Genomic DNA, 12,951 nt, shown 5'->3' with positions numbered 1-12,951 from the left:
ATGAAACCACAAAGAAGCATCCTAAGAGATTTGCTCAGGGAAACAAATGTCCATCCATGACAGTTGAGATAACCTTTTTTAGTGACTCCCTAATTGGACAGCCAGCGATGTGTTTTGTGTTCCTCAGGGCTAGGATGAAGAGTACTGGTCTTTAGCCCTGTCTGGAGAGAGGATAAAGAAAAGAGGACAAGGGTAGGTTAAGAAGACACAACAAATGTTGCACTGGCTGTCACTTTACAACCAAATGCAACCAACTCGCAGACAGATGGATACGTCCACTCAGCCACACAGTGTATTTTATGACAAGTTGTACAATCAAAAATTCAATAGAACGGTCCATGGGAAAGAGAAAAAGAGGACAACTTATCTTTTTTTAAGATTTATTTATTTCTTATACGTGAGTACACTGTAGCTATCTTCAGACACACCCGAAGAGGGTATCGGATCCCATGACAGATGGTTGTGAGCCACCATGTGGTTGCTGGGATTTGAACTCAGGACCTTTGGAATAGCAGTCAGTGTTCTTAACCACTGAGCCATCTCTCCAGCCCAAGAGGACAACTTATAAATGTCTCCTTCTGCCTTGCTCCTATTGGCTGTTAGATACTGAAGAAACTCAGGACACAGGGTTAACTGAGGTGCCTATTACCACATCAAATCAAACACTGGCCACCAGACTCTTCCAGCATCCCTTGTGGCTGTAATAGAGTCCTGGCTTCTCTCAGCACTTCTCACCCACCCCAATCCTAAATCCCTCCAGCTCCACAGTTAGCTTCCCTTCCCCCACATTTTTTCCCTATATAACCCAGCCATTTTGGCCACAGGTTGCTTGGTTCCCAGCTTCTCTCTTAGTCCTCCTGGCTCTGCTCTTGATCTCTTTTGGCTTGCTTGTGCTTCTCTCTTTTCTCTCTTGTCCCCCTTCCCTCCCCAATCCTCTCATGGCCTGGTCTATTCTGCAGCCTGTGTTCAGTATTCAGTGCAGACTCTTCCAGTCTCTGGCTGTTCTTTCCCTCAGATCTATGATAAAAACCTCCTCAACCATATCTAGGAGTGCTCATGTCCTTGTTTTCATTCATTGACCAGTTTGCTCCCTAACGTTTTGGGTTTCTAAGTATGGCCTCTTCAGAAGCCAACTCCCATATCCCTCATCCAAGGCTGGCAGTAGCAGAAGATATCACAGACTCGAGTATGATAGTGGCTTGGTTGCTCAGAGCATCGTGGAGAGTTGGGTGTCCTTCTATTCCAAGTGACTACTGGTGTGGTTGATGGTGTTATAGGCAGCCTGTGATGGGGAAGGGGTAGAGAGGATGGAGAATGATGAGTGCTCTTTGTTGGGTTCCTGCATTGATATGTAAAATACGCACCTCAGCCCCTTGTCTCAGGTCAGAAACACACACACACACACACCCGCAACACTTTTCTGTTCGTTTTTTCCAGATAGCCTTGTTGGTGATAGAAAGACCTTTGCAGGATGGTGAGGTTTTGCGGGAAGGAATGAAGAGGTCGGAGCAGAGCATGTGGAATATGAGTGTTAATTTAACCGTTTTTGAATATCCAGGCAGAAAATTTTAGCTAAACAGGCATTCCACTCACCAAGTTCTATGAGCTTCCTTTTGGAGTGCAGCCTCAAATTCTGTAGGATGACATTCCAAGAAAAGAAATAAGAATGAACTAAAATATCAAGGTGTGTGTTACAATCGACAATTAAAATGAAGGTATCAAATTCCAACTAACTGCCTTTGGGGCAGAGAAGTAGAGTGGAGCTCTATTCTTTAGGCAGTGAGAGGCCCGCCATTTTTTTATGACCAAGAGCAGTTAAGGGACTAAAGCCCATCTTGGGTGGTGGGGGTGTGTGATTTCCGGGCAGAATGTTTTCCTTGCAATCTTGAGAAAATGAGCGGCCTCCCTTGCGCTCCCATTCCTCAGTGAGGAGGCACACATCCCCTTTTGAGATGAGGAGGAAACTCAACCAGCTGGAAAAAATTACCTAACTTAACTTAAAATTGAGAAGATAGCTCAGGATCTCAGAGATTTATTTTGTTAGAGAGGTAAAGTCGTTAAATGACTGCCTTCGTAGGCACTCGCACAGACACACTTTCCAACTGCGCAGGCGCCAGGTCCTCTCCGCTGCCGCGCGTCCCCGCTTTGCTCTGTCGTGGCGCGAGGCAGGTCGGGAAATCCAAGATGGATACATTCATTTGAGTTCTTCGCCAATTTTTGGTATCACGCTGCGGCCCATTCTTCCTCCGACATCAGAGAGGGAAAAGGGATGAGAAGCTGTGGCGACGAGGAGCCATCGTGACCGTCTTGCCGCTGCTCTCGGGCCTTCGGGGCCCCTGTGCCTCCGGGGAGCAGCCGGGGCTCGCAAGCGCCTGACGCGTCCCGAGTCACTCAGGTGCGGGCCGGCCGGGTAGCGCATCACTGCAACTTGGTGTTGGAATTTCGATGCACCGGGTGACCCAACGGCTGAGCGCTCTGGGGCGGGCCTTGAGAGCGTGCTGGGGTGAGAGGAACCCGAGTCTCAGACTGGGCTTTTCCGGTTGGGCCGACGCGACCCGCGCACTGAGCCAGATGCTCCGGCCGCTGCGCCTGTAGCGCGGTTTACTCAAATGCACGGAAAGCCTATTTTTGTAGACCCAACTCAGGGTCCCGCTGTTTGCATATGTATCTAGTAACCAGTAATAACAGTTTTACTTCTAGCATGTCAACTCCGTGCTTTGATGTGGCCTGTAACGAATAACAAGTTTAACAACTTTTGGAGACCTGTGAAAGTATTAAGTATGATGCCTTTGGGCTAAAAGACGTCGAACTGTGAAAATGATGCTGTAAAAAGCAATCCTGTAGGTTTGTTTTAAGCTACAAGGGGATGACATTACATGTTTGCACAAGGAAAAGTCCGGCAGAGTTGCAAGTTCTTTAATGTTACCTGCTTTGTTGAATAGAATTTGGAAAGGCCAGCCACACCTTGGAATTTTTTTCCTACTTTGTATAAGGCATATGTGGTTCAGTTAAGTTCTGTTCTCAATATTGATTTTATTTCTAGGAGGTGAGGTAATCATATCAGTGATAACAGTTACGTCACAGCAAGGAAGACTTTGTAGCAATAGAGGGCTTCGTATAAACTAGAGGCTTTCAGGTGATTGTAAAAAAAAAAAAGAAAAAAGATGTCTAAAAGCTTCAGGTGAGAGCTTCAAGTCAAGTTTAGTTAGCAGTTGTTAATCTTACCTTCCTTTCCAAACACTAACAGTTGGTTGTAGTGTTGCTATCAAATGCTGTTGTAGACGTTTTCTCAAAGACAAAACTTGCACAAACTATGCCACAGAATGTTAGAATATTAGCTATCTTTACATCCAGTGTGTTGAAATGTCTGCGAGGTAGACCAGCATGTTTCTGACATAGCTCCATCCGGGCCTTTGTAGTGATAAGTTAGTTTTGATTAGAAGGCTGACAAGGATGTGTTTGATTTCACACAGAAATAATGTTGATATTTGGAACCCATGTCGAACTTCTCTGAAGAAAGGGCAACGATGATTGCAGCCGGGGATCTGCAGGAATTCGTTCCTTTTGGTCGAGACCACTGCAAGCACCACCCTAATGCTCTGAACCTTCAGCTTCGTCAGCTGCAGCCAGCTTCTGAGTTATGGTCTTCCGATGGTGCAGCTGGCTTGGTGGGATCTCTTCAGGAGGTTACGATCCATGAGAAACAGAAGGTTTTATTAAGATTCTCATCATACATTTGAAACACGGAATGAATGAGTGTAAAGCTTCCTGTATGCATGTGAGAAATACGCGTGTGTTGGCACTTGGTTAAAAGCTAGTGTTTGGTAATTTCAGTCAGTGCTGAAACACGGTGCTGCCTACTTAGGCATGCTGTGTAACTTGTAAAGAGAGTTGATTACTTCAATCATGGCTCACTTTAAACTATCTTCACTTCATATGTGGATAATCAGGTTTTATACTCTTTGGTGACTAAATGCTAGAGATTCGAAATGGTACCTGCAACACACGTTTCTAGAAGAGGGTTGATGTCACATAAGAGTGTTAGAGTAGCAGTACCTTTTTTTTTGAGTTGGAGCCTCACTGAGTAGCCCAGGTTGGCCCTGGAATTTTGACCCTCTCTCTCAGTCTTCAGAATATTGGAATTAGATGTGTGTGCCACAATGCCTGGCAAATCTCTTAATTATGGAGATGAGATGCAAAAGTACGTCAGAAAAATGACACTAGAACAAAGTAGTTCCTATGTATCATCCCTCACCCAGCTCCTGATTTTTTGGGGGTGGAAGTGGGTGTGGAGGACTCATGCTGGGGCCAAACCAATGTCATGGCCTTGTTGCCTTGAGAGAGAAACACTCTACCACCAAGCTGTTCCTCTCTTCTGCTGCTTCACCTCATCTTCACATGCCTTTGAAATCAAATCTCTTGGTGTGTACATAGGTAGAAATCAGAAACTTTCTAGCTTCCATTCATCTTATGTGTGGGACAAGGGAAAGAGGACGACTGTGTTTGCAGCTGTGAAGCAGGGAAGTCCACACTGCATCAAGTCCCCCATAGAGTCCCATGTGCACCTCTGTCTGTTTTCTGCCTTCTACATACATTTAATACATACTTTTAGTTTCCCTTCAAGCATGGATTTTATCTTATGCTCTATATGTAAGATATACTTTTTGTGTGCCTGTGTTATTGGCAGAGCAATACTAGGGACCTAGAAGTATAAAATAAAACACTATAGAGGAATTTTGAGTCAGTTTTTAAACTGCTTGTATGGCTGCACCATGTGTGTGCAGTGCCCATATGGGCCAGAAGAGGGCGTCGGATCTCTTGGAACTGAAGTTACAGACAGTTGTGTAGGTGCTGAGAATCAAACCCCAGTCTTCTAGAAGAGCAGCTAGTGCTCTTAACCACTGAACCATCTCTCCTACCTCTCTTATGTTATCTCGAGAATCCCCTGATACCCCCTTTGCTAATTCACCCACTCTGCTCATCTCTGTATAGCCATCCTTTGAGGAGTTAGTCTTGGGCTGAGTCTTAATTCACAGGCAAATCTTACTCCAGACTCCTGAAAAGGAAGGAAGAAGTGCTTAGCATATCCTGTGTGTTCATTTTTAAGGAAAGCTGGCAGTTAAGAAAAGGCGTGAGCGAGATTGGAGATGCAGCCGACTATGATGAAGAGCTCTATGTGGCTGGGAACATGGTTATCTGGAGCAAAGGGAGTAAAAGCCAGGCCTTGGCAGTGTACAAAGCCTTCACAGTGGACAGCACTGTTCAGCAGGTGAGTTCATTGAGTTTGCACAGCTATCAGCTCTTAATATAGCTGGGAAAGAAGTTTGTGTTTTAAAATAACAAATAACAGTGTAACAGTTGTGGCAGTTGATTGTACATTATGTCATGTAGTGGAGACTGGCAGGAAAGTAAGATTTTCAGTTTTTCCATCATGACATGGTCTCTGTAGCCCAGGCTGGCCTGGTACTTGAGATCCCCCTGCCCCAGCCTCTGAGTATGACAGGCACCTATCACTGTATCTGGCTTATCAATTCTTATATTTTTGGTTATAAGCATAGCATTTAACTTCTGAGCCATCTTTCTAACCTTCTTATTCTTTATACTCTTACTCTTCACATTATTCTTTGCTAGTGATACAATCTTTTATTTACTTCTCTTTCTTCTTCTTCTTTTTTTTTTTTTTTTTTTTTGAGACAGGTCTCTACATAGCCCTGGCTGTCCTGGAACTTTCTCTGTATTATAAGCTGGCCTTGAACTCACAAAGATCCCATTGCTTCTGCCTCTTGAATGCTGATATTAAAGGTGAACCCAGCACAGTCTTATTTTTATTGCTATTTGTAGTACTGAGGACTGAGTTTAGACCCTTTTATATGCAAGGCAAGCACTTCATACACACACACACACACACACACACACACACACACACACACACACCCCGCATTGCAAATACTATTTTAATACTAGATGTGAGACTTAAAATTTGTTCTTATCAACAAAAATTATATGAGATTAAAAAATCCCTTAAAACACATTACTATAATTCATTTCTAGATATTGAGTACATAAAAATTATTAGATTCATAGTGAAAGCAAATTCAACCTGATTTGGTACTATTGTAGTTGTTGAGATCATTTTCTAAAAAAAAAATTATAGAAGAAATTAAGCACTTACTATTTAGGAAGATAAGCAATTTATCACTGTTTGATGAAGGAAACTCTGATTGAAGAATACCAACCTCTAAATGTAAAAGAAATGGTAGAATCTGAAATCATTTTGTAGCTTCCAGTGTGCTAATCAGTTCAGGCATGGTTGTAATGGTTATTAACACAGTTGCAGAAAAGGAAAATACATGACAGCAAGGTATTACTTGCTAAGTGTAAGAAACAAATGAATATTTTTTTCAAAATTGTTTTTGGTCTCTAGCTCAACGAAATAGGTTCAGCTTAACTTATGTACCTCTGGCTGGTTGTAATAAAGGAAAAATGTGATGTTTAAGTATTTTCTTTTGAGAAATATTTAATGTGAATGTTTAGATCTAGTTTCTAGGGGTGCAAATTCTAAAGTAGCCTAAGATTTGAGGAATGCTTAGAGGTTATTTATTGATGGCTCTGGCCAGAAAGATGGCTAGGCTGATAAAGGCACTTTCTTCTAAGCCTGACAACCTGAGTTTAATCCACAGGAACCAATGCTGGAGAGAGTGAACCGACTTCTGCAGGTTGTCCTTTGACCGCTATAAGTGTGCTGTGGTACATACAAAATAAATATTAAATGTACTCATGAAGAACAGAGGCTAGGTGTGGCTGTGTTCTCTTTTAATTCTAGTACTTAGGAGGCAGAGCCAGGTGGATCTCTGTGCATTTGAGGTCAGCCTGGGCATAGCCAGTTACAGGACAGCAAGGACTCTGTAGAGAAACCTTGATTCAAAAATAAATGAATAAGAAAAAAAAAAGCTAGCTGGCCAGAGGTGGTGAATGCCTGTACTCCTAGCAGTTGGGAAATTGGGAGGCAGAGGCAGGTAGATCTCTGAATTCAGGGTGAGCCTTGTCTACAGAGCAAGTTCCAGAACAGCCAGGGCTACACAGAGAAACAAAACAAAACAAAAAAATGGCTGATAATTATGGAAGCTGTGGATGCAGATAAATTGTATTTCCTTTGTGTGTATATTTGAAACTTTCTGTAATAAAGTTTAAAAGAAAAAAAATACCAAAGAGAGCAACTAGAGGACTCTGGAATTTGGGAATGTTTACATTGTGGTCTCTTAAAAAGTAAATCAGGGAGGAAGAAAAAGTAAGAACTGTTCCGGATGGCAGACACTAAAATGACATCACCACATTCCTTTATTTCTTGAACAGAGTTGTACTATGTAGAACTCAGGCTGTCCTTAAAGGAGAAATCCCCCAGCCTCAGCCTCTCTCTGTAGTGCTGTGATTACAGGCATGTGTTGCAAATGCCAAGCCAAATGCAGTATTTTTGAACCTTGTTAAATGAACTTTGTTTGAATTCTGGTTCTAAAAAAACTATGTAAAAAAATGACTCTTGGGGGAGGGGGAGGTGTTAGAAAAGTTTAAAGAATGTTTCACTGTAAAGTGATATTAGTATTTTTCTCTCTAGGCTGATAGTTTTGAGAGTTCTTAACAAAACATCCTCACCTGGGCCTGGTGGTGCACACCTTTAATCTCAGAACTTGGGAGGTAGCAGCTGGAGAATCTCTCAGTTTGAGGCAGCTTTGCCTACATACTGAGTTCCAGGCTCATATTGAGTCTCAAAAGCAAACAAAAAGAGAGCATCTTTAGCTTTTAAATTGAAATTACTTAGTAGCATTTTAATATTTTAGGATCATGGCAGACTATATACACACAACACAAAATTTATGCTTTATACCATTTTCAAGGGTTCAATTTAGTAGCATTAATGGAGAAACTGTTTTCTAACATTCTTTTAATGTGAGCATAGTCTGAGATCTGCTGAGTCACTCAAGCTCTCTCATAATCCTTGCTTTTGTAAGATGCAGGGTTTGCACAGCCTGGGCTGATGTTTGAGCTGGAACTGCAAGATTTGTGTCAACTGAGTCTTTTGGTTATTTTGTTCCTTTCTCTTAAGATTTAATTGTATTCATAAGTCTTCTTAGAATATGTAGCATTATGTGTTCTAATCTTTTTGTTACTCTTGTTTGTTTCCATGGTATGTATGACTCTGTGTGTGTGTGTGTGTGTGTGTGTGTGTGTGTGTGTGTGTGTGAGAGAGAGAGAGAGAGAGAGAGAGAGAGAGAATACATCTGTATTGAGCTGAGGAAGTGAACTATGTAAATACTGTTTCCGATGCCATTAGCTTGTGATGATTATTTAGATGTAATTTTCTTAGACAAACATTTTGTTTTGGTTTTAGGCATTGTGGTGTGACTTCATTATATCACAGGATAAGTCCGAAAAGATCTATAGTAAGTTTCTTTATGAAATTTTATTTCCCATGATTCTAAATATTTATCTCACTGTGTGATACATTTATAAGCAACTCTTAATCACAGTGGTTCAGTCTTAATGTTTTCATAAGGTATTGAACTTTGGCTGTTTGGATTGAACTGTTTAGCAGGAAAATCAGCAACCTGTAAATCTTGTACTCTTTCCTTTCAGAGAGCCATGAACTAGAGAAATGCATATGTATATTACAGAGCTCGTGTATGAACATGCACAGCATAGACGGGAAGGATTACATAGCTTCCTTACCATTTCAGGTAAACTCAGTGCTTTAAGTTTTTGGTGTGTGTTAACATATAATTATGTGTTACAGATTTTTATGTAATCTCATATGTCAAGGGTGTTAGTTTTTACTTAACTGAATTTCAGTAGTTTTAGTTCACCATGTGACTAACCTTTCCACAAAAATAATTTTGTACTGAAGTAAATTATGAATTATGAGATGTTTGTCAGTTTAATGTGTTTACAAAGTCATGTTGGCTCTATTACATTAGGCATGAATAGTGTTGGCCTTTTTTGTGTCACATCGTCTTTTAGTGCTCAGGGCTGTTACACCCTGCACTGATGACACCAGCCGCAGTTTCACACTGAGCACCTGGTCTGTGGGTTTGAGTTTTGTCTTAGAGTTGTTTGTTAAAAGTCATAGGTTTTGAAATACTGCATTTCCTGATTATATTACTTGAAGCCCTCAGTAAATCCAAAAAGAATGTTACATTATTCTGTCTGAAAGCTTTGCTTAAACTGTAGTTTTCTTACTTCTGCTCCTCACCCTCTTATTGATAGGTGGCAAACGTGTGGGCCACTAAGTATGGCTTGCTGTTTGAACGAAGCAGTTCTTCACATGAGGTGCCTCCAAGTCTACCTAGGTATTTACTTTATTCTGTTCAGAATATTATTTCTTGGGCTTTTATAGTGTTGATTCTGAAGTAAACTTGTCAACCTAAAGGTTTGGGCTGGGGAAGATATCCATAAGTATTACACCATTTCGTGCCAGTTTGGTCAGCGTGAGAACTTACTCAGCATCCCTTGCTCTCCTGGGGAACACTGGGCAGTAACTGAAGGAGGAGGACAGGGCTCAGTTCTTAGCTCCACCATGTCTTCATTGCACTGCTTTAGACAGACCGTATCACTTGCTAGTCTTCATCTTCTTACTTGTTTCAGGAATGTTCTTAGTTAGCTCTCGGGATCCTGCAGACTCTCACAGGGTGGCTGCCCAGTGTCTTAAGAGCACAGTCTGGTGATGTTTATTGACCATGTGCCTGCTGAGAGGAGGAACGTGCAGAACAAACATAGGGCACAGCAGCAGATGCTTGCTGTGTGAGAAAAGCTTGCCGATTTTCATCTCTGCATTGATAGAAAAGCCAGTCCTCCTCTTTAACTTTCTGAAAATTTCAGACTTAATTATTTGAAGTACTTTTCTTTTAAAAAAATATATCCATTTATGAACAAGTGTAGGAGGCTAAATGTCTTGGCTACTGTAGACACACTGCGACTAGGAGAGTTAAAGGAGGCTTATCTCATACTGTTGTCAGTCTCTGGATTCTGTCAGGGGTGGCTGCTCTTTGTGGATTTCCCCAGGACATAGTCAACTTCCTTCTATGTGTGAGTGTATAGAATTATTACAGGAAGAGTTTTAGAACGAAACAGAGGATGCCGTGACAGACAGTATGTGAAGAATTAGAATTGAGATGGTAACTGTGATAGAAGCTTGACAGGGATTGAGGAAGGAAGGACCTATTTTGCGTCATGATTTCAGCCCTTTGTTCAGGGAAGGTGTGGCAGAGTTCGTGTTGGAAGGGCTCTGTGGCAGAGGCTCTGTACGTCTGGGCAGACCTGGAAGTGAAATGAGGGATTGGAAACAGGGCTGGGCAGTAGCCCTAAGACCCTCTTTTCTTAAAGGCTCCACAGCCTCCTAAAGCAGTGCTACAGTTGAGGACCAGGTGTTCACACATGGCCCTCTGAGGGCATTGCGTGTCCAGTGGTAACAGTAGGTTTGCAGTTGCTTGTTGTATACACAGTCATCTTGTTGGTAATCGATTGTGTGTGTGTGTTTGTTGCTAGAGAGCCTTTGCCTACCATGTTCAGCATGCTGCACCCTCTGGATGAGATAACTCCACTTGTTTGTAAATCCGGAAGTAAGTGCACTTTTATACTCCTTTATGTAAGCTCTGTTTTGACATTGAGGGCATTGATAGAGGGAGGAAGTTAAAAAGTTTATTTTAAAACTGACTTGTTTTATTAGAAGGTAGTTTAAGCATATTATAGAAGTAACTTTTATCTTGAAAATAATTCATTGAAAGCAAGGATAACAGTTATCTCAGCAAAGCCAAGATGTACATATCTTGGAGGGACACTGACATTTGTTAATTTGCTTGTGTGTCTTTCCTTTAAAAATAAGAAAGTAAGTGATACTTTGATGAAATAAAGTTTTATTTTTTTAAGGGTACATTCATAGGTCCTGATTGCTGGGCACATTTTATTATTTTACTGCCTTTGTTAAAGATTCTTGATGTTTGCACCTTGAATATTTTTAAAGTATCGTTGTACACTTGGCTTTAAATTTAGGCTTTATGACACATGAATAAGCATCTACAAATAATAGACTGAAGGGCTAGAAGGGCATTTATAGAGTCCTCAGTCATTTTACTTGTACATTCCAAGCACTACTGAGGTGTTTCCTTCCGATCATGACTCCAATAGCCACTGGCTAAACCAAGCCTCTGTCCTGTTCAAGTAAATCACACCAGCTCTCTTGAAAGGTTATACCAAAAAAAAAAAAAGAAAAAAAAAAAAAGGATTGCTGATCATGTAGTATGAGTAATATATAAAGCTGTAAGCACAGTATACGAGTACAGTAAACTTCTAACTTTATAAAATTGGCTGTGGGATATGTACCTATAGACACAGCTACGACTGAGTCTGAGCGGGGAGATTGCTCGAGACTAGCACTTTGTGGGCAGCCTCTCTAAGAAGATTTTACTATAATCTTTAGTGCGTGTGTGTACCCAAGTATGGGTATGTGTGTATGAGTTCAGATGCCCACAGAGGCCAAAAGACAGAATTGGTTCCTGGGACTGAAGTTAAAGGCCGTTGCAAGTTACTTGACGTAGGTGTTAGAAACTGAGCTTGGGTCCTCTACAGGATCTCCAAGCGTTCTTGATGGCCCAGCTGTCTCAGCCCCACCCCTCCCTCTAACCTTGGGATCCCACTGTGTGGACTTCTTAACTCTATGTAGAGTTCCAGGCTGGCCTCAAATTCACACGAGATCTGCCTGCCACTGCCTCCTGAGTGCTGGCATTAAAGGTGTGTGTTAGCTTGGCTAGTTTTTTTTATTTCTTTTTTTAAAATGTAAATATTTATCTTATGTATGTGAGTACACACTGTCACTGTCTTCAGACACACCAGAAGAGGGCATTGGATCCCATTTCAGATGGCTGCGAGCCACCATGTGGTTGTTGGAATTGAACTCAGCAACTCTGGAAGAGCAGTCCGTACTCTTAACTACTGAGGATCTCTCCAGCCCTTATTATTTCTTTATAAAATTTTTTCTAGCTTTGAAGAATAATCATGTTTTTTTCATTTACCAATATTTTAACTGAGAATGAAACTGTCAAGGATATGGAACCTGGTTTGTGATGATATAGAAAAATAGCTGGACTGAGCTGGAAAAACTTCCTTAGTAAGACACACTGCTCACCACTTGTGGATTATTACAGAGGACAGAATAGAAGCAGCAAGTCAGACATTCCAGCGTGTCATTGTAATCGCTAAAGAAGTTGATTGTTGGCTGGGTATTGTGTGTGCCTTTAATCCCCGCACTTGGGAGGCAGAGGTAGGCGGACCTCTGAGTTTGAGGCCAGCCTGCTGTATATAGTGAGTTCCAGGACGGCCAGAACTACAGAGTGAAACCTTTTCTCAAAAACAAAACAAATCACCCTTTGCCTCTGGCTAATGAATTTAATAACAAATCTGGATAAATCGTCAACCTTTGTATGTGGGTCAGAGTGAACAGTCATTATGTCTTGTTTAATGCATTTTAAGGAAGTTAACAATTGAAAATTGAAAATTTGTTGTCAGTTACATAACACAGAATGGGATTTGTGCTTTAAGGCTTTTTGGCTTGGTTCTCTTTCCTTTCAGGAAAAATGAGAACATTCTATAAAGCCACTATTCCGTCCCTGGTCATTTCCATTTTGATTTTTAGGTCTTTTTGGCTCATCGCGGGTGCAGTATGTTGTAGATCCAGCAGTGAAAATTGTGTTTCTGAACATTGACCCCTCCATTGTAATGACCTATGATGCTGTTCAGAATGTGCATTCTGTGTGGACTCTCAGGAGGGTAAAGCCAGAGGTGAGGTGACAGATATCCTTCCTCCCATGGCAGATCACACTTGCATGCTTTTGAGACCCGTTGAGTTTCTTTGGTAAAGAACAAGCCTTTTGTCTTTAGTACTGCCATCTACATGCATTTTTCAAG

General features: G+C 41.5%; 1 protein-coding gene across 1 annotated transcript in view; it reads left to right on the top strand.

Annotated features, from left to right (window-relative positions):
• The first annotated feature begins 2,167 nt into the window (after positions 1-2,167).
• Positions 2,168-12,951, top strand: part of Anapc1 (anaphase promoting complex subunit 1) — a 79,807-nt gene continuing 69,023 nt past the window's right edge. Inside the window, 8 exon segments of the mRNA NM_001107771.1 lie at positions 2,168-2,395; positions 3,474-3,710; positions 5,108-5,269; positions 8,387-8,438; positions 8,632-8,732; positions 9,259-9,341; positions 10,537-10,610; positions 12,680-12,825. Of these exon segments, the coding sequence (NP_001101241.1) occupies positions 3,498-3,710; positions 5,108-5,269; positions 8,387-8,438; positions 8,632-8,732; positions 9,259-9,341; positions 10,537-10,610; positions 12,680-12,825 (831 nt within the window). The 5' untranslated portion in view covers positions 2,168-2,395; positions 3,474-3,497.

Source organism: Rattus norvegicus, chromosome 3, assembly GCF_021556685.1.
Source record: "Rattus norvegicus strain SHRSP/BbbUtx chromosome 3, alternate assembly SHRSP_T2T, whole genome shotgun sequence".
Taxonomy (NCBI): domain Eukaryota; kingdom Metazoa; phylum Chordata; class Mammalia; order Rodentia; family Muridae; genus Rattus; species Rattus norvegicus.
The sequence above is the reverse complement of the archived record's forward strand: the minus strand, read 5'-3'. Positions and strand labels throughout refer to the sequence as shown.